Genomic DNA, 22,284 nt, shown 5'->3' on the forward strand with positions numbered 1-22,284 from the left:
AATGTAGAGGCGCGCGGAAGTACAGGGAGCCCGGAGGAGGGGCCAGGTCCCAAAGCCCGCAGGAGGGGGCAAGAGCAGTCTGATTCCGCGTCAGAGGAATCCAGGAGGGGCGAAACCCCAGCGGGCAGAAAGACCCTGCGGAAAAGGAAAGAGAGAAAGAGGTGGAGCAGCGCAAGCCTCTTAAACTGGTGCAGGGGAGGGACGGATTCAGAGGGGACTTCAGCGGTCTAAGCCTAGCAGACGTAGGGCTGCGCGCCTCGGATGTGAAGCAAACAATGAACTGCAATAAACACTTTTGTATATAAGAAGAGATAGGCGTTGGTCTTTTGTGAGCTGAGACTTGAGGCAGCCTTGACAAATAATAATAATAATAATAATTTATTATTTGTACTCCACCCATCTGGCCGGGTTTCCCTAACCACTCTGGGTGGCTTCCAATAAAGATTAAAAATACATTAAAATGTCACACATTAAAAACTTCCCTAAACAGAGCTGCCTTCAGATGTCTTCTAAATTTCAGGTAGTTATTTTTCTCTTTGACATCTGATGGGTGGGCGTTCCACAGGGCGGGCGCCACTACCAAGAAGGCCCTCTGCCTGGTTCCCTGTAGCTTCATTTCTCGCAAGGAGGGAACTGCCAGAAGGCCCTCGGCGCTGGACCTCAGTGTCCAGGCAGAATGATGGGGGTGGAGACACTCCTTCTGGGCCAAGGCCATTTAGGGCCGTTTAAAAAAATATAGAATAGTGAGTTGGAAGGGAACATGTATTTCACAAGCAAATGAATTACAGCTTAATATGGGAAAGTAAATACTATTAGATACAACATTTCATTTTTACTGCACCCTTCCTCCCAAGGAGCTCAACTCAGGGCAGCAATCACTGACCTCTCTCTTCACAACAACCCTGTGAGGTAGATTATCCAAGAAGTAGAAAGTGACCCAAAGTTACCCTGGCTGAACAAGAATACACCTAAATACGTAACACATGAGACTAAAACTATGAACCAACAGGAAAACCTCAGCTTAGTTTTAGCGAAAGGGAAGAGAAGGACAAAATTCCTCGAGTGTGTTTTGAGAAATATGCATTCTGGTCTTCAGACTATTCCCATCAGCCCAGACTAAGTATTTCCCCTCCACTGCTTTGATCAATACTATTGAATTGGCTCATTACATAGAGATGCTGAAGCCTCAAATCTGCCCACCTCACTGGCTTCAAAACTAATGGAATGCAACCCTAGGAAAAATACTCTGGGACAACAGAGGATAAACACATTTATAGGTCAGTTCCTGCCTCTGGAACAGCAATAGGGGAAGAAAGAATGTGGCAGTGGCTCACACTGACTGCAGCTGTTAAGTCTGGGGCACTCAGATATGTACCTTGTAAAAATGAACAAGTCAAGAAATCCAAGAATAAATACAATTAGCTCTGTCCACAACACTAGTTATCTTTGAAGCCCGGAGGCTTTTTTTTTTTAAAAAAAATAGCTAGCATAGGCATGCTGTTTTTCTTGCAGAGAAGCAAAACCAAGGCCATTGATGGCAAGCCAATGGAAACAACAGCTAGGGCAGGAAGGCATAGCTTCACAGTCAAATCCTAGCTCAGCTGTGGACAGCTAGCCATCAGCCATTGCCAACCTGGTGACCTCCAGATATTTTGAACTACAGTCCCAATATCACATGGCTGGTGGCAGGGGACATCCCCAGCCCTTTGTGGAGATTAAACATGAGGCTTCCTGCATGCAAAGCAATTGCTCTACCTCTGCCCTATGGCCCTTTCCATGGGTCAAGTTTTAGAAAGGGAGGCAACACCAGACCATTTTTCACATTCCCTGGATTCAGGACATTGTTCCTTTCTAGAATTAAATGGAGGAAAGAAAAGCGGAACATATGAACGTCTGTTTCCCAGTGAGCCACTGCCTCTCTGAGTCACTTCACACATTTAGGGTTGCCATACTCACATGAAGGGATTGTGAATGCTTGTGCATCTTCCACCACATCAACCACAAAGCGCATTATATAATGTACAAATTAGTTCCATTGGGGCATATCCATATTGTCTTTCCCCAACCTGCTGCCATCCAGATATTTTGGCTGCAACTCCAGTCAACCCTGATCCCTGCGCCAGGCTGAACTAACTGGGCTGATGGGCATTTTAGTCCAAAGCATTTGGAGAGCATTTGGGAAAGCTGGTATATAATGCAACACCTTACAGGGTTACCCAGAAAACCTAGGAAGCTCTATGCTGCCCTAGCGCTTACAAACTAAAATAGACAGGAGGAAACAGGGGGAGGTGGAAATGTGGTCATTTTCAATAACACATACTTAAAGCTTGGTTACATTTGGAAATGAGGGAGGGGCTATGAATGTGCTCATTTGGATTATTCTCCCTTCCCCTCCCAAGTCTACACTCTGCGCTGACTTTCATGGTTGTTTTATTAGCAGGATCCAACTCAGGGAAGGAACAAAGCACCACATCAAAGACTCCTGGCAGTCCCTAACAAGAAATAACCCAGAATGCAGTTGGTCTTCTCTTGCCTGACACCAATATGGCTCAATGACACATCCCTTACAAAGATGAAACCATAACATCTCAAGTTAACTCAACATGGGGAATTGACAAAGAGAATTAAGAATGTAGCAGGTTTAGATTCAGGAAATCTGGCAGCTGCCTTGCCATTGGCTTTGGCTTTGTTGTACTCCTGCCTAACAGCCTAAACCTGACAACCATCCCTAAAGCAGGTTATGCTACTGCATCAACCTGGCAGGCAAGTCCCTGTTTATAAGTATCTCCATAGCCAGTTAAGGGTTTTCAGTGGCAATTAGCAGAAGCCATGTTACTTTGATTCCACACTCTGCCAGGAGAGCAGAGCAAGACACTTTCTAATACAGTGGTACTTTGGGTTAAGAACTTAATTCGTTCTGGAGGTCCGTTCTTAACCTGAAACTGTTCTTAACCTAAGGTACCACTTTAGCTAATGGGGCCTCCCGCTGCTGCTGCTGCACTGCCGTGCGATTTCTGTTCTCATCCTGAAGCAAATTTCTTAACCTGAGGTACTATTTCTGGGTTAGCGGAGTCTGTAATCTGAAGCTTCTGTAACCTCAAGCGTCTGTAACCCGAGGTACCACTGTATGGGTTTTCTACTCAGATCTTCTGCCTTTTGCTATGGTTCTTCCGTCACCTTGCAAGATAAGCCCCCACAAACCCTCTCAGGTCAAGGAGAGCAGATCCAGAGATGGAAAGGCTGCAGTTCTATGCTGGAGTTTCTTCTTTGCATACAAAGGGTCCCAGGTTCAGTCCCCACTGATATCCCCCTGTTGTCCAAAATCCTGGAGAGCTGCAACAAACAGCAGCATTCTTCAAACTGGTGCCCTCCAGATGTTGCTGTACTACAACTCCAATCATCCCTGATCATTGGAGGACATCATCTGGGGAAGGGTGGCACAGACTACTGACCCAGGGGTAGTCACTAAAAGCTTCCTATGCTCTTGTAGCCCAGGCTTGAAGACAGCCAGTCATTGGTCACATATTTTTAAAAGATGAACAATTACAGACATTTTTGTAAACTGGGGAAAAAACACCAATTCCTTGTTCTTCAGGCTGCTGCACTGCCACAAGTGACTGATCTGTTTACTCTCAGATTTATACTCCATACTTCTTCCTAAGACCCCAGAGCAGGTTACACGTATAAATACGACATTTAAGACAACAATACAGTGGTGCCTCGCAAGACGAAATTAATTCGTTCCGCGAGTTTTGTCGTCTTGCGATTTTTTTCGTCTTGCGAAGCACGGTGTCGGGAAAGTTTTGGAAAAGCTTCAAAAATCACCAAAGTCTTTAAAAACCTCAAAAAAGGCTACCACACCGCGTTCTATGAGTTGCTCCTCGAAGTCAAGTCGCAACTGTATTAACGGTGTTAAGAAAAAGGAAACAAACTTGCAAGACGTTTCCGTCTTGCGAAGCAAGCCCATAGGGAAAATCGTCTTGCGAAGCAGCTCAAAAAACAAAAAACACTTTCGTCTAGCGAGTTTTTTGTCTTGCGAGGCATTCGTCTTGCGAGGTACCACTGTATAAAATTTAAGGTAGCAACATCTCAACCATCTGTTAAATAAAAATATAAGGGCCAAACTTAAAAGTTTGCACCAAAAAGGTAAGGTTTTCTGCTATTAAATCACTGGACTGTGACCTGTGAACAGGCAAGCAAATAAAAAGTTAGGTGTGCTAGTAGCGCTTGTAAATTTATTCCCAAGCCTGGTACAGCTCAACAACCAGAATCTTTTACATGACAACAGATGTCACTCAATAAAAAGAGCTCTCTTGCTCTCTCATGCTAGCACATACCACTCATTTTCTAAAGAGTTCCCCCGCCTCTTTTAGCACTACTGAGGCTGCAACTCCACCCAAGTGCAACAAAGCATTTGCCAAAACTGAGGCCCTGCTTTGTAAGAGCCATAAATCAAGGCTGCAGCCTCCAGACGGCAACCAGCCTCAGACAGACAGATTAGTCACAAGGGTGACAGCAGCAAACAATTTATAGATGTTGGGCTCAGCAAACCAGGTGATTCAGCTGACGAGTGCAAGAGGGCTCTGAGAGCCGCCTCTGGCTTCCTGTGTGGAGATGCTCGCAGCCAGTTGCAAGGAGGCCTCTCAGGCCAATGCCTGGGGTGCCAAAACGTCTCATAGCTGAGGAAGAAGGTGGCTGATCTAAGTTCCAAATTAACTTCTGGAGGAACAAGGACTGGGTTTTTTTCCCCTTTGATTCAGCCAATTCTGTCTGCAAAAACTAGGTTAAAGAAACACATCAATGTAGGTCGACGGTAAGCTCTCCACCACGAGCCAACACAACAGAATCTGCTAGAAATTAAGCCTCTGGCTCTAATTTGACAGAGGTGGAACAAAGTGGAGCAGCAATGCCTCACAGTCGTTCTCAATTGCTGAGGCTGCCAAAAAATAATACAAGCAGACCAAGAAGTTCAGGTCCCTGGTTTAATGGAGTTAGAGAAACTGTTCACATTGGGATGAAGAACCTTTGGCCCTCCAGATGTTGCTGAACTACAGCTCCCATCAGCCCCAGCAAGCATGGTCACTGGCCACAGGTAGTGGGAGCTGCGTTCAGCAGCACCTGAAGGCCCAGAGGTTCCTTACCCCTGTGCTAACAAGATATAACTTTGTAGACAGGAAGTGAGGATGAAGGGCTGAAGAGTCTGCTTTGTCATACAGTGGTACCTCGGGTTAAGTACTTAAATTCATTCCGGAGGTCCGTACTCAACCTGAAACTGTTCTTAACCTGAAGCACCACTTTAGCTAATGGGGCCTCCTGCTGCTTCCACGCTGCCAGAGCAAAATTTATATTCTCATCCTGAAGCAATGTTCTTAACCCAAGGTACTATTTCTGGATTAGCGGAGTCTGTAACCTGAAGCGTATGTAACCTGAAGCGTATGTAACCAGAGGTACCACTGTATACCATGATAGCCAAGCATTTTAAAATGCAATCAATATTGTTGTACTCATCTGACTTCTCTGAGGTCAGGATCCCTTTGGAAGGAAGTCACTAGAGGCTTAGTGAAACATGTGACTTGATTTACACACACACACACACACACACACACACACACACACACGTTGAACGTAGAGGGAGACACATAGCTCAAGTGCTCAAAGAGACCACCAAAGTCCACTGCTCCCACATCAGATCTCTAGGGCAGTGGTTTCCAATTGGCTATTTACTGAGGACCCCCTATTTTTCAAAAGTCAAGCCACAGACCCCCTACATTTGAAAATTTAGATAACTCTATGATAGCTACCTGTGCAAAGCAATTTTTTGAAGAAAACGTGGGATAGCCCCTAATAAGCAAAGGATTTTAGGTATACTAAAAAACAGACCACAAAATTTGTGATATTACCACAAATTGCCTATCCCCACAGTAGGAAAAATTTGTCTCCATTGCTCCACTGCAACTGAATAATTTGTGTCCCTAACTTGCAAGTGTTCTATATACAAAATGCTTTTTATATGAGAAAGTATTCAAATATGCTATTCCTTACTTGTAACCTGAGGTGGTACATCTTAGCAAAATTTTGCAGTATCTGGTCCTGCTAACTTGCACATTCAAGACGTAGGTGAAGGCTTGGTCGGGGCTTGATAAAGTATTGGTGAAGGCTGAGTAGAAAACAGCTAAAATTTTGTAGTAGTATTTTTTATTATTATTATTTAGTCCTCCTGTGCCCAAGTTTCATCCCCTGGCTTAAAGAGATTAATTAGTTATATACGGTACTTATTTGGAGTGAGGTTTTTATTCTTGCTGATTACCCAATAGGAACAACCAGCTTTTTAATTTATTAGGATTCTGCCATACATCTCTTTCCTCCTGTAAGCTTCAAATGCAGAGCTGGATCAGAAGAGACAGCAGCGGTAGCTCCTGGGACCCTGTTTTATCTTGTGTACTACGAAAGGTGAGACCCCAGGGAGTGTGCAGGAGATAGGATCAGTGTGGCAAGAGTTTTAAAAAGAAGAGACCAGGCTACACATTTATGTGCACAGAACTGCAGCTTTATGAAATGTAGCCACATAGCTTCCCACAGAAAACAAGAAAACAACATTCATGCAGGCTGCCTTTTACACTAAATAGACCTGGATGATGTATTGATACATCACCCAGGACTGGGATGAGGGGCAGACCGCAATGACAGCTTCACTCTGCAGTATATCACAGGTGAAACCACCACCACTCTTGGCTCCCTCCAGCTGGCGTTGGTAGCAAAGGGACCCAGGAGCAGTGGCGGTTCCACCAGCAATATACCACTGAGTGAAGCCACCATCCCACTCTGCCCTCATACTGACAGAGGGAGAAACAAGCTGCATCGGTGAGGTGCAATCTTCTCTCCCATGAAGACACATCAAATGGATAATACAATCTGTCAACACTCTTTAGTTAAACTCCAGTTATTGCTGCATACACAAATCACTTTTTTCTCCTTTTACCCCTCACTAGAAATCTCCGTCTGTGTGCACTGGGCTATATTTCCACCATGGTTCCAAGACAGTTATGTGCATAGATTACCTTATGCAAGGCAAAGGGAAAAGTTAGGCACCCTTAAGGAAAACTACCATTGAACATACAGTAGATGCAATCCAGGAACAGAGTGGGGGTGGAGAGGAAAGACTGCCTACTTTTCTTCTACCAATTACCATTCCAGCTGCTTCCTTCATACCCACCTCTACACAGCATTTGAAACCTCCATGGTATGCAGAGGAAAGTGAAGTAACTTCCAGGACAATTGGAGCAAATATATCTATAGAATACCAAAGGGAAAAGGATTAGGTGCCCCTTCTCTGCCCTTCCTATTTTCCATTTACTTACACATCAATGCTTACAGGGTCTTGAAGATATTTCTACAGCAAAAAGATACTCTAGTTTTATTTTAACAAGATGACTTTATTGGAGGAGAGGATAAAGTTAAGGATTAGTCCATGGAAAGAAGGAGAGTGGTGGTGCCCCTATCGGTTGTGATCTTCCCCATAGGTATGTGTCTCTGGGGACTAAGTCTCTGGGGACTGCAAACCAAAGCTCTGCATTCAGGGTTTTAACCAAAGCCTACAACCACAAAGCCACCAACATTCAAACTCATCTTATTGCATTTACAATTCTGTGGTTTTAAGACTGTGGCCAGCATAGCACCACATTCAAGCAGGTATGTAATAGGAAGCATTTAACTGTTCAGCCACCTGCATTCTTGGATCATCTAAATTAAAAGTTGACATGAAGCCTCAGATTAAAAAAAGCAGTACAAGTTGTCCCACTTTGATTGATGGACTGCAGACAAATAAGAATAGCAGGGGAAGAGCCCCTTCTCATACTGGCCAACCAGATGCCTCTGGGAAACCAGCATGCAGGACCAGAGCTCAAGAACACTCTCCCGTCCCATGGCTTTCAGCAACTAGGTATTCAGATGCATTATGGCCTTCAACTATGGGGGCAGAGCATAGCTATAATCGCTAGTAGTCACTCATGGTCTTCTCCTCCATGAATGTCTAATCCTCTTTTAAAGCCCTCCAAGTTGCTGGCCATCACTGCATCCAGTGGGAGTGAGTTCCAAAGTTTAGCTATGTGCTGCAGGAAGAACTTTCTGGAGTCTCTGGGAAAATAAACATCGGGTTGCAGTGGCTTCCAAACAGGTGTACAGTCATACCTTGGAAGTCAAACAGAATCCATTCCGGATGTCCATTCAACTTCCAAAACATTCAGAAATCAAAGCGCGGCTTATGATTGGCTGCAGGAAGCGTTCTCCCCTTGCATTCTTGGGATGAACTTCTGTGGACATCAAGGCCTGAAGTGTCCATGTTTGCTCAGTAACTGCAATGTCCACAACACAGCTCTCCGAGGGTGGGAATGGTGTCCCCAGCATAGCCTAAATTGTTGCCTTCCTAAACTATTCAGTGGCTGACAAACAAAGAATATTCCTCTGTTTCCAGAAAGGCAGTCTAACCTTCATGAGCTGCCACAGCTGAGTTGCTGAAATGTCACACCTGTCATCAAAATCAATAAGGCAAGAGAAACAACATCTGAAAAGGTAACCCTGACAAAGGAAGCATTAATAGGTACCAAAATGGATGGCAGAGAGATGAGAAAACCCTTTACGATGTGTACATATGCACACAGGCATAGTGCTCTCCCAAGAGCCACACTCTGCAGCACTTTCACATGCTATTATGAAAACATAGGCTCTAAACCAGGGGTCAACAAACCTTTTCAGCAGGGGGCCAGTCCACGGTCCCTCAGACATTGTGGGGGGCCAGACTATATATATTTTTTGGGGGGGGGGGGAATGAACAAATTCCTATGCCCCACAAATAACCCAGAGATGCATTTTAAATAAAAGCACACATTCTACTCATGTAAAAACACACTGATTCCTGGACCGTCCGCAGGCTGGATTTAGAAGGCAATTGGGCCAGATCTGGCCCCCAGGCCTTAGTTTGCCTACCCATGCTCTAAAATGTGTGTTACATGGACACTGCACTGAAGAGGCTGCAACCCTGGAATGTCAAAGAGTTTCTGCTAGAAAAGTTACTGTAGGAGATTACAGCGGTACCTCTAGTTACGAACTTAATTCGTTCCGGAGGTCCGTTCTTAACCTGAAACTGTTCTTAACTAGAGGCATGCTTTTGCTAATGGGGCCTCTCGCTGCCGCTGCACTGCCGGCACACCATTTCCGTTCTCATCCTGGGGCAAAGTTCTCAACTCTAGGTAACACTTCCAGGTTAGCAGAGTTTGTAACCTGAAGCGTTTGGAACCAGAGGCATTTGGAACTTGAGGTACCACTATATTATACTAGAATCTGAACATTATTTATTTGTTTAATGCATTTATATCCCATCTTTTTCTCCCAAAGGGCTCAAGCTGGCGTACATGATTCTCCCCCTCTAATTTAATCCCCCAAACAATCCTGTGACGTAGTTAAGGCTGAGGTACAATGACTGGCCCAAGATCACCCAGTGAGCTTCATGGCTGAGTGGGGATTTGAACCCTAGTCTCCCAGGTCCTAGTTCAACTTTCTAACCACTACACCACCAGAAAGTATTCAAAAAATTGTTGCTTAAATGCAGTGGGCTGCAAGTGCTTGATACCTCAATAGTAAATGCTGCAAGTTTGGAAACAGATGCAAAGGGACTGTTATAGATTGTGCTCCATGAAGGTAAGGGACATTAACCTTTTTCCACTGCACCTGTGATTTGAACTAGGGAGGGAAAATCCCATTGGTGCCAAGGGGAGCTTTCTTCTTCATGCAAACAGCAGGCGCAGGGACCCCCAATCCAGATCAGGACCACTGTGTGGACAGATAGTTAAATCCCCCACCCCACCAGAGTTCTGATCCATGTTGGGTTCTCTGAGCCTGCAATTTATACATTAAATAATCACTCCACACTTTGCTAATTACATCATCTAGTTTGGCCTCTGACCTAAAAGGAAATGAGCTAAAGTTGAATATGTTTATACAACACCCCACCTGATCCAGACATCAAGGCATTAAAGGGGCAAAGTTCACAGACTTGCATTTAAGGGCATCAGTTTCATAACTGTAGCACAGCAAAGGCATTTGTGGCTGTGGCTTGGCACCCACCATGATCGGGGGGTGGGGGGAGAGAAAGAAAAGACCCTTATGCAAGCTTATTTACATGAAGCTTCCAATGTACTGTTGAGCAGTAATTCATGCTTCATTTGCAAAGGGAGTCTCAGTGCTGAGCAATCCACCCACCCAAACAGCCCCAGCCAAGTTAACTCCACAAAGACTGCAAGATCCAACCTAACTGTCCTGCATGTCTATAGGGGGCATGGAACCCAAAGCTCTGCTGATGGATTGTCAGAAATAGGTCCCAGGATCCAATTCCAAACTCCATAGAGCTTTCCAGCTGGCAATCCAGAGATTCCTCCTGTAAGCTTCAAATGCAGAGCTGGGTCAGAAGAGACAGCAGCAGTAGCTCCTGGGACCCTGTTTTATCTTGTGTACTACGAAAAGTGAGACCCCAGGAAGTGTGCAGGAGATAGGATCAGTGTGGCAAGAGTTTTAAAAAGAAGAGACCAGGCTACACATTTATGTGCACAGAACTGCAGCTTTATGAAACAGATGTATTTCACACAAACATATCAAGGTTTGCTTTTTTTAATGCAACGGTTCTGTAGGATCAGTATTGCAAAGGAGATGTTTTCACAATTTCTGGCTCTGGGGAACCTTTCACTGATCAATCCATCTGCTGCGGAACAGCTACATCTTGGACGTGGAGCCTGGAACATTCCATATACCTAGTTCACAAATGGCCAGCCAGAAACCACCATCAGAGTCAAAGCTGCAAGAGGCATCAGTCCAATTGACATGAGGAGCTCTTAAGACATCCAATACAGCTGCCATAAGAAACACCAGTATCCATCTAGCCCAGTCCTGTTCATCTGACTCGTAGAAGCTCTCTAGGCTTTTCCCAGGTCTACAATCAATTTTTCTTATTTTTACTGGGGATGGTGGGGTCTGAACTCAGGAACATCTGCAAACATGAGTTCAAGTACAGCAGAAACATGTCCACCGTTACCATTCTGATTGTCTAGTTCAGTGATAGCCAAACTTGGCCCTCCAGCTGTTTTGGGACTACAGTTCCCATCATCCCTGACCTCTGGTCCTGTTAGCTAGGGATGATGGGAGTTGTAGTCCCAAAATAGCTGGAGGGCCAAGTTTGGCCATCACTGGTCTAGTTCAAAATCCACCAATTAGCTCCCAAGGTAGCCCAGGGCTACTGAAAACACAATTTGCAAGTCACTGCTGTAAAGCTAATATTACAACACCTCTGGGGCTAACTACACATTTTGCTAACTGTCTCCTGTTTTTCTTCAATTAATTGCATGCACAGGGGGCAGGAATTGGGATCACAGTACACAGAGAAATGGGAGGTTTATACTTCCCCTCCACAGGCTTAGAAATATTCCCATTGTTTCCAACAGGATTTTTCTCTCTCTAAGCCTTGTAGCTGCACAGTTGGTCAGCTTTTTTGTGTGTTTTTTTAGCATGGGGTGGTGACTAGGGAGGGAAGGGGGTAAATCTCTCCTCCCTCCCTCTGTGCTGTGTTCCTGACAGTAATTTGGAGGGAGATATGCCTGCAATTAATTAATGAAAAACAAGAGCCAGAGCTGCACAGTATGCATTAAGCACAATGTGGAGCTGAACCCTTGGCATTGGAAGGCTCCATACATTGTCTTGATCTGCCCCGTGTGTGGATTCCTTTTCCACTTCCTGCCTTTAACAGCTCTGCCAGGGAACCTCCTTGCATCCTTCTTGGTGGTGGCGCCCTGTGGAACACCCTCCTTTCAGATGTCAAGAAGATAAAGAACTACAATGGTACCTTGGTTCCTGAACTCAATCTGTTTTGGAAGTCTATTCGAATTCCAAAATGTTCACAAACCAAGGCACGGCTTCTGATTGGCTGATTGGCCCCAGAAACAATGTTGACAGCTTAAATGGATGTTCAGCTTCCAAAAAAGTTCACAAACCGGAACACTTACTTCCGGGTTTGTGACGTTCAGGAACCGATTTGTTCGGGAACCAAGGTACTGTATATAACTTTTAGAAGACACCTGTAGGTATCTGTATCGAGAAATTTTTAATGTTTGATTTTTACTATGTTTTTATATATGTTGTAAGCCACTCAGAGTGACTGGGGAGTCCCAGCCGGATGGGCAGAGTATTATTATTATTATTATTATTATTATTATTATTATTATTATTATCATCATCATCCCACTCCACAGGTAACTGCTAGCTTGCCAGGTGGTTTCACCCTGAAAGGGCACTGTGTTGGAAAAGAAAAGCAAGCACTTCACATTTTATTCTGCGGTGGAAGATCTATTGCAGTGGATAAAAAACACGGACAGATCTGTGGCATCAGCAAATTAAAAGTGGTGCTGAGGTACTCAGACTGCTGTGTTGGGGCACCACTGTGCAGGATGCAATGAGAGCACAAACACTTAGAGAAGACACAGCAGCCCAAAAGAGAATCGTCGGTTTCCAGTTTTAGGTTGGTTTAGGACCAGAGTGGGCCAGTGCACTTTTCAGAAGTGCAAAACGGGACCAGTGCCAACAATCTCATATGCTGCACACAGACCAGATCTGCTTCAACCACATGTTACACCAGACCCATCAGCTCAAGATTTCTTTAGCCATACAAAACTACTTTGGAAGATTTGACAGATTGTGGGAAAAGATTACCAATAGAGGTAATTGTCTCATTTTGGGGGTGTTTTTCACAGTGGCAGACTGGGAGATGAATACATCTGGCCCCCTGGAGTATAATTCCTCAAGGCAACTATCACCAATACAGAATCAGAATAAGAAGCCTACAAGTCAAACCATTGGCCAATTTATGTCAGCAGTGGCTATCCACTATGCTTTATTAGATAGGGCTCAGATTTGGACAGGCGCTCACCTTGGATCTACAGAAGCTGTTCAGTCGAAGTTCCTAAGGCAATTTTTTTCTGTTCCATTCTGTGTTCCAAATGCTTCATTGCGCTTGGAGGCTAATCTCCCCTCCGCTGAATTACAGATTTGGTGCAGGACATTTAATTATTGGCTTCAGCTAAATTTAAACCTCACCAGTCTACTACCCTTAGTATAACAAGATTGTCATGAGAGCACTTGGACTAAAATTGTCAACCTAAAGCTTTACTTTTCTGCTTTATCACCACAACAGTTATTAACACTGGGCTTCAGTAAAGCAAATAATTTAGTGACAGAATAATTTCTCCACGATAAGGAAATTTTGTCCATGGTATGATTATTTTCCACCTTGTCATTTTGATACATTGGCACCCTATTTGCAAAATTTAACAATTCCAAAATACAGATGCGCTTTGACTTACACAAGATTAAATATACTGTCCTCAGCTGCACTTGAAAGTCAATTTTAAAAAAAATCCGCTGGAAAAACAGTTATGTCCATGAGGAGATGACAGTATTGACACATGCTTCTGGCTTCCACTCTTTATAAAGATTTGAGGAGTGAGGTTATTACCCCTCTACTACTATCCATACCAGGTCGCCCAACCATTGCTACTGTGTCCTTTCTTCTAGCAAATCAAGGTAATCAGGTGACAGCAAAAACTGTAAAAATTTTAGCTGGGAAAATTAGAATAAGACCTATTATTTGATTATTGATGTAAACCTCCAGAATGTATTTTGTAAAGTTAGGTTTTTACCTCTATTTTCAGTACACTGTATTTTATTTTATTGCTATGACTAGTGGCTGGTGATAATAAAGGTTCTTCTGATTCTATGTTTTTGGCCTATTTTTATTAATAATATCTAGGTACAGAATAATAAAAAATGTCTTCAGAAGTTCAGATATTTGTCAGGCTCTCTACTATTTCAGACAAGAGTCTTACCCAGCCCTAACTGGAGATGCCAGAGCCTCCTGAACCGGGAAACATTTTCCATGCAAAGCAGGCTCCATCATTGAGCTATCTATGAAGGGATGGTTCAGGGGTCAGCCACACTCTGCAGCACTTTCACATGCTATTATGAAAACATAGGCTCTAAACCAGGGGTCAACAAACCTTTTCAGCAGGGGGCCGGTCCACTGTCCCTCAGACCTTGTGGGGGGCCGGACTATATTTGGAGGGGGCGTGAATGAATTCCTATGCCCCACAAATAACCCAGAGATGCATTTTAAATAAAAGGACACATTCTACTCATGTAAAAACACGCTGATTCCTGGACCATCCAAGCAATGAACAAAAGGGAGGGTGGGTGGGTGATCCGACGAAAACCAGCAGCAGAATGAAAGGGAAGTGCTGCCGCGGCCGCATTTGAGCGACTAAACCCCGCCCCCAAGCCTCCACCTGATTGGTTGGCTACCTGGGTTGTGGCACGGTAGTCAGGCCAGCTGGGCAGGGGCCGGAACGCCCCCTGCCAACATGGGAAACGGCTCCTGCTCACAACTCCTCCCCTCTATAAGGAGGAGAGGCTTTGTGATTCAACGACCCGCCACCTGCTTAGGGATAAGAAACACACATGGACACAGTATATTAGGTTAATGGGCTAAAAGAGGCCACAACTTTATTGATTACAGCATGTGAGAGGTATTGGCTTAGGCATTGGATAAAACAACAGAGCATGACTCCACCCCCTCAGGAAGGGGTGAGTCTAACAAGGGTTAACCACCAGTGGGAGGAGCCTGTTGATGCAACTACAACAGAAAGCTCCCCTTGATGTCACCAGGCGATTGGGCCAGATCTGGCCCCCGGGCCTTAGTTTGCCTACCCATGGTTGAGAGTGACATAATCACAATAACAAATTTTGCAGTAAAAAGGTAAAGGTAAAGGGACCCCTGACCATTAGGTCCAGTCGTGACTGACTCTAGGGTTGCGGCGCTCATCTCCATCAAACAGCAGGGTGCAAAGCAGAGACACACACCTTGTGGAAGTTATTAAATGTATTTACTAAAGGTATATACTGCCCTTAATCCACAGATCACAGAGTGTCAACGACATAAAAATGCATACATGACGAGTAAGAACAAAAAATAAATAAACCTATAACCCACCCCCATATAATAACGTTATTAATTAAAGCCTAAGGTAAAGGTAAAGGGACCCCTGACCATTAGGTCCAGTCGTGACTGACTGTGGGGTTGCGGCGCTCATTTTGCATTATTGGCCGAGGGAGCCGGCGTACAGCTTCCAGGTCATGTGGCCAGCAGGACTAAGCCACTTCTGGCAAACCAGAGAAGCGCACGGAAACGTCATTTACCTTCCCGCCGGAGCGCTACCTATTTATCTACTTGCACTTTGACGTGCTTTCGAACTGCTAGGTTGGCAGGAGCTGGGACCGAGCAACGGGAGCTCACCCCGTCGCAGGGATTCGAACCGCCGACCTTCTGATCAGCAAGTCCTAGATTCTGTGGTTTAACCCACAGTACTAATCTTAATTTAGGAGCAAGGGAAAGGAAAAAGAAAGCGTGAGAGATTCAGATTTTCTACCTCAAGTGTCAAAATGTCTTGGGTCAACCTGGATTACCAGTTTAACCTGCAGCACAACATTTTTCTCTATCAGTCCTATGGTTGAAATAAGATGCATTCAAGGCTTCCACCTGACCCCCCTGCCTGCCTGCCAACAGCCCCAGGGCCAAAACAACTAAAAGCAATCACACCTGTGTGTCCTGAACATGGCTTTGCCTCTTACTGACTTCAGAGGAGCTTGTTTAGTGGGGCTGGTAAAATCCCACAAACACCAGTAACCAGTGTGCCCAGCGAGATCCAGGCTCTATTGGGACTTGAGGTGGACTGAGAAGCAGCCATGGACACTGATCCAAGTGGAGGATGGAGCACAAGCATCTCACCCAGGGCAGTCTGGTAGCATCTTGTGCTTCATGGCTCAAACTAAGGAGCCCTCCATCCAGACAGGCGGATTATTCTCACATACAGAATCCGTTCCAGAGGTCCGTTCATGAGTTGATCCGAGTTGCTGGTAGAAGTGCCGTTCTGCTCGTACGCATTCGGCGGCAGCGTCATTCTGCGCATGTGCAGATGGCAGAAGCTGCTTCTGCGCATGCACAAACCGCAGCAAACCCAGTATTTACTTCCAGGTTTGCCGTGATCGCAAGTCGAATTGTTCGCGAGTTGAATGTAGAGGACAAGGCTACCAATGGCTACTAGCCACTATGACTAGCTGCTGGGAATTGCAAGCGGGCAGAGTGTGGTTGCACTCATGTGCAGCTTGCAGGCTTCCCACAGTGAGAACAGAATCCTGGACTAGATGGACCATTGGCCTGATCCAGCAGATTCATCTTTTTTTCTTATGTTCAGAGGCTATGGCTTCACAGAGGCCTGTAAACCCCCACTGGCCTCTTGCATCACCTGCCCATGGCACCACCAAGTCAGAGGTGGGGGCATGTGACAGCTGGAGGTGTGGAAGCAACCACATGCCATGGTGGATAAGGGTTAATTACTGACTCAGCTATTAGACACCACCATTACAGGACTGTATGCTTTAAAACAGTAATCCAATACAAGCCTCCACAAGTCAACTGTGCCAATGTTGTGCCCTCCAGATGTTTTGGACCAGCTAGTACAGCTATTTTCCCATCAACCATCATACAACCTGGGCTGGAGGTGATGGGAATCATGGTCAAAAACATCTGGAGGACACTAGATTAAAGATGGCTGTCTTCGATAAGCAAAAGAAATCTGATGGATCAACTCATCAGATGGATCAACTCATCAGGTGGATCAACTCAACTCAACTCATAAGCAAGGAGGGATCAGAAAAGGGTCTACAAGTTTTCGCAATAGATGTGTTGTATTTTCTCTCTTTTTTTCAGAATACCATGTTCTCTCTGTCTTCAAGTGTTTAAAAAAGATAGAGGTTATCAGCCTACAGTACTATTTTCAAACCAGCCCTCCTGCAGACACCTAAAAGTTAAGCTTGTCTGACAATCTAACCACCTGGAAGCTGTTTACTCTCAAAGCAAGCGACTGGCCTCTGTGTGGGGGCTAAACCATCCTTGAAGGCTCAAGAAGCAGCACACGTGGGGCATGGGTGCAAAGCATTCCCAATGGGTCACCTTGTGAGGAGAGAAGGTTCATGCAGGGCAATGTTCCCAAAACTTATAATAATTGCATACCCCTTTTGAGAGTTTAGTCTTACCCCTTCCCAGGCAAAGACATTTGGGGGGCATTTTTAATAATAATATTTTATCCAGACTAGAGCAAATACTATACACGCGGTATTTTAAAAAATAAAAATAAAAGTCTGCCCTATATCCTTTGAAATCCTTTCACATACCCCTGGAGGTATGCCTACCACACTTTGGGAAACACTAGTGCGGGGCATCATTATGGTGTCAGAGCAGACTCCAAAAGCACTCCTAAGTCAAGCCTCAAGGTTAGGAAAAAGTCACCAGTGATGGCTGGCCAAAGAAAACAAGAGAAAAGCTTCCAGTCTCTTCAACAGATAAAACAGGCAGCCATAGTCAATTAGAGGAATCTGCTGGAGCAGCACAGAAAGTTCCATCTTTTCCCAGCATCCTGGTTTCCTACCAGGTGCCTCTGGGAATCCCATGAGCAGGGCACCAACTCAGGAGTCTTCTCTCCCCCCCCCCCCCGTTATTTGCCCCCAGCATCTGCCTCTATTTAGCCTGTGAAGAGGAGAGATCTCCACCGCCATTGATCTGTCTAATCCCCAGTTTTTAAAGAGTTGGGGGGAAGCCCAAGTACAGTAAAAGAATGGCAAATATATTGTTCTGGCTGTCCTTACAACCATCTGACAAGGCAGTCCAGTGCTCCTATCTACACTGCATAGGTGAGGGAACTGAAACATAACCCTTTGTGTAAGGCAGAGCCCTAGCTACGGGGGTAGGGGAGTGGGGAGAGGAGGGCTAGCCAGTGTTTTTGTCCCGGGTGAGGCTTCCAGAAGGGCACCATTGAAGCTCCCAGCCTGTGTCTGTGCATGTGTGTGCAAATGCACATGGTGCCAAACTGGGTCTTTGACCCATGTGAAATAAAGCCTAGCTTTGCCCCTACATAAGGCCACAGAAGTCCCTAAGTTCCAAAACACACTGCCACCTCACCACTACTGCCCAACAAATGAGGCCCAGGTGGCAGGCCTGACTGTTTCACAGAAGCCAGCAATGACAAGATGGTCATCAAGCCTCTAGTGATCTGCTGGCACAGTGGGCTTAACTTGGCATCGGGCCACGCACTGTACTTGAGGGATGGGCTTTAGTAAGAAATGTGATGCCTAAGAACAGGGGCAGGCAACCTAAGGCCCAGGGGCTGGATGTGGCCCAATCGCCTTCTCAATCTGGCCAGCAGATGGTCCAGGAATCAGCATGTTTTTACATGAGTAGAATGTGTCCTTTTATTTAAAATGCATCTCTGGGGCATTTGTGTGGCCTAGGAATTTGTTCATATTTTTTTCCAAAACATAGTCCGGCCCACCACATGGTCTGAGCGACGATGGACCGGCCCACGGCTGAAAAAGGTTGCTGACCCCTGCCTAAGAGACATTGTTTGAAGCCTCAAAGACATTGTCAGGTGCCTTTTTCAGACCAGCTGCACTGTGTAAAACAGGAGCCGCACCCCAGAATCCACTGCAAAGTATTGTCGGCTGCACCTCTTGGGTAACATGCTGCTTCACCCCTTAAAATCCAAGTCAAGCAACCACTTGACTTCCTTGCTCAGTTGGGTCGGTCACAAGTGTTTGCTTCAGCTTTGAAAAGGCAGACAGGCTTTAGTGGCTTCTTGATCTCCTAGAAGACTCAACGGGTCTTGTGAGGTAGGTGTTTACTTTTCCTCATATGCCAGCAAAGGGTAGGAGGGGGGACCAAATTCCTGAATGAGCATATGGACAGAACAGCTTCTATGCCTTCACGTCATGCACCCTCCACCTCAAGCCAAGACAGTCCAGCTAACCTTGTAACTATGCCAACGCCCAGCATTCAAGAAAGGCATTCATTTGAGCCTTGAGGACACCAAGCACCTTCTTACATATGCAGGAATCCTGCCAGCTCCACCTCCAGGCTCTCTGACTTTTGCTTTCATGTGGTAAACAAAGAGCTCTCTAGGTAACCCATCCAACTAGTGAATTGTGCTTCCTTCCTCCTTTCCACCCACCTTGTGCTATAAGGAGGAGAAGCTGCAAGCAAACCACTGGCTCAGAGAAAGGAGAGGAAATAGAAAGGACAGCTCTGAAAAAGGCACCATCATCAATTTCTAAAGGACAATGAAAAGGCAGGCAGAGGTATCCATTCCACTAGTGGGTGGTCATCAGAAACCCAGAAGTCGCTGGGAAGACCCAACAGTTTAAAAAGCCTTGCAAATCAGCAGAACACCCAGAACAGAGTCAGACTGCAAAAACCAAAGAAAATTTGGGGACATCCTTCCAGAAGTATTGAGCAGAGGATAGAGAGAAGTAATGCAAGAGAACACCAAAGAGGAAGCCAAGAGCCAGGAGAGCATGTTCCGGAGCTCATGGCCCTGCCCCAAACATTTTGATGCCAAGAGGTGAGAAATCCAAGGGGCACTTCTCCATCACCGCCCCTCAGAAACACTAGACGCAATCCTGCAGGAAATTCTCCTGCACAAGCCCCATTGAAATGAATCAGAGTTGCAGCACAATGGAACTTGTGCAGGAGAACTTTCCATAGTAAGACTGGATCTTACGCATCTCTCCCATTCTGAGACACTTACATATGGCCAAAATCCTCATGGTAGGCAGTAACGAAGCAGAAGCAAACCGAGAAAGCACAGCATGTGAACAAGGATCTCCTTTCTGGCAAGGATCCAGCAAGGCATTGAAGGAGGATGGCAGCAGAGCCCCACACATCTGCTGAATAAGTTGTAGCATGAGTAATTTGGGTGGTAAAGCTTCTCTCTGCTTCCTTCTCATGCCAGGCTAACCACCCCCCATGGAAATTCAGAGCAGATGTTCCCCAGCACCCTCCCACACACTGACACCCCTCCTCCTTAAAAAAAAGCACAAAAGTAGCTCCAGCAATTCCTAGTCCAGTCTTCACAAACCAGGGCACCAGGCTGCAGGGGGGACTGACCAGAGTCAACAAAATAAATCTGATGGCAAACCCTCCAAGTGTCCCTATTTTCCAGGAACGTCCCTGAATTAGAGAAGCCGTTCCTGTTTCTGATTTGATCCCAGAATGTCTCGCTTTTTCTCAGGATGTCCCTATTTTCATTGGAGAAATATTGGAGTAAAGAGTTATCCAACCTGTGAGCCATCTGAAGGCAATCCTGCCCTGTATATGGAAGTTTTTTAAAATAAATATTAACTGTTTTATGTTTTTAATATATGTTGGAAGCTTCCCAGAGTGCTGGGGCAACCCAATAAGATGTGTGGGATATAAATAGTAAAATTATCATTATGGAATGGGATGTCCCTATTTTCACTGGAGAAATTTTGGAGGGTATATGATGGATCAGGTCACAAGGAAGAAAAGGTGTTGTTGGACTAAACTTGCCTCAGCCCAGCCAGCACAGCAGCGCTAACTCCAGCCCCAGGCCATGCTGCCAGGAACTGATGTGAGTGTTGGAAAGCCAGAGCACAAGACCAAGGGCCTGCTTCCTAAGGCGGACACTGATTCTCAAGAGACAATCATAGAACTGTATACAGTGGTGCCTCGCAAGACGAAATTAATCCGTTCCGCGAGTGTCTTCGTCTAGCGGTTTTTTCGTCTTGCGAAGCAACCCTATTAGCGGCTTAACGGATTAGCGCTATTAGCGGTTTAGCGGCTATTAAAGGCTTAAAGGCTTAGCGGATTAGCTGCTAAAAGGCTATTAAAGGCTTAGCGGCTTAGATAAAGGGGGGGGGAAGCGGGAAAAAAATCTCAAGACTCGCAAGACATTTTCGTCTTGCGAAGCAAGCCCATAGGGAAATTCGTCCTGCGAAGCAACTCAAAAACGGAAAACCCTTTCGTCTAGCGGGTTTTCCGTCTTGCGAGGCATTCGTCTTGCGGGGCACCACTGTAGTTGGAAGGGACCCCAAGCATCATCTAGTCCAACCCCCTGCCATCTCAACATGCGATCCTCCGTCCAGTTTGAAACCATACATACAGAACCCTGCTTAGCTTGGCCCAAGTGCACCACCGCCGAGGGGTAGCCAGCAGCTCCTTCGCCCCCGTCTGATTTTACACGGTCAGCTCCTCGCGAGAAGGGCCTGTCCAACCTTCACTCCGGCTCGCGGAGCTCAGAACAGCACGATATACGCCAATGACGTTACAGACACAAAACTACACCGCGGCACAAAAGCTTCCATGGGCCAGAATCCACTCCAACCAAGAGGGAGAGAAACAAAACAAATGTGCGCAAATCCGAGGAGGCTTTTTCCTGAATAACTAACTGCCCCGTTGTTGTTGTTGTTGTTGTTGTTGTTGTTGTTGTTGTTGTTGTTGTTGTTTTTTGGGGGGGTTAATTGCAAAGTGCAAAAGACACAAGAATATATTCGGTGGGCGTGTGATGCCTATATTTCTCTGGCTTTCCCTCCGCCCTGGCTACAAACAGAGCTTCCCCGCTCTTGCAGAACCAAGCGAACTTCACCGCCCGCGACTTTCCGCTTTGGCCGCCAAACCGGGCGGCGAAGGCGGCAGGGGAGGCTCGGGTCCTCCGCCCGGCTCCGGCGCGAAGAGGCCGCGTGCGCTACGAGCCGAGCGCCCCTGGTACCCCGCGGCCGAGGCCCACGGAGGCCGGCGCCGGCGCTCTCGGGACGCCTCACTCACCATGGCTCGCTGGCTGGCCGGCTGCGCTCCGGCTCCGGCTCCGGCTCCTGTCTCGCTCACTGGCAGGCTGGGCTCAAGGCGCTCCGGCCCGAGCGCGGCGCTGGGGAGGCCGGCGGGGCGCCCGCGCCATCACACAGCCAGCCGCCGCCGAGTCCTGAGGGAACTTTGGAGCCGGCGCGAGTGGAGCTGGGCGGCGCCTCCCCTCCGGGCTCCTCCCGCGGGCCCGCCGGCCGCGCCTCGTTTCCCATACAAGGCCGAACCGGCGCCGGCCCGCCCAGCCTGCGCGCCCTTTCCTGAGGGGGAGCCCGGCGTGGAGCCAGCGCGGGCAGGCGGGCGGCTCCGCTGAGGGAGACGGCTCCGCGCTCCACGAGCGCTAGGCGGGAGCCTACTGCCCAGTCCGCGCATTACAGTCCTGCCCTCCCTCTCTCAGATGAGCTGCTTTGGGGCAGGTTTTGGATGGCTGGTATTGTTTCGTTACGTTTTCCTCACAACGACCCTGTGAGGTAGGCGGGGGGCCAGGTCCT

The 22,284-nt window shown here is 46.5% G+C and overlaps 1 protein-coding gene across 1 annotated transcript in view; it reads right to left on the reverse strand.

Moving 5' to 3' along the window:
* The window catches only part of MYO1E (myosin IE), a 112,309-nt gene extending 90,388 nt beyond the window's left edge, over positions 1-21,921 (reverse strand). The window contains exon 1 of the mRNA XM_080980686.1: positions 21,761-21,921. Coding sequence (XP_080836812.1) covers positions 21,761-21,763 — 3 coding nt within the window. The 5' untranslated portion in view covers positions 21,764-21,921. The remainder of the gene's footprint in view (positions 1-21,760) is intronic.
* Positions 21,922-22,284: the final 363 nt, after the last annotated feature.

The sequence above is a fragment of the Podarcis pityusensis genome (assembly GCF_964106645.2).
Source record: "Podarcis pityusensis genome assembly, chromosome: 14".
NCBI classification, from domain to species: Eukaryota; Metazoa; Chordata; class Lepidosauria; order Squamata; family Lacertidae; genus Podarcis; species Podarcis pityusensis.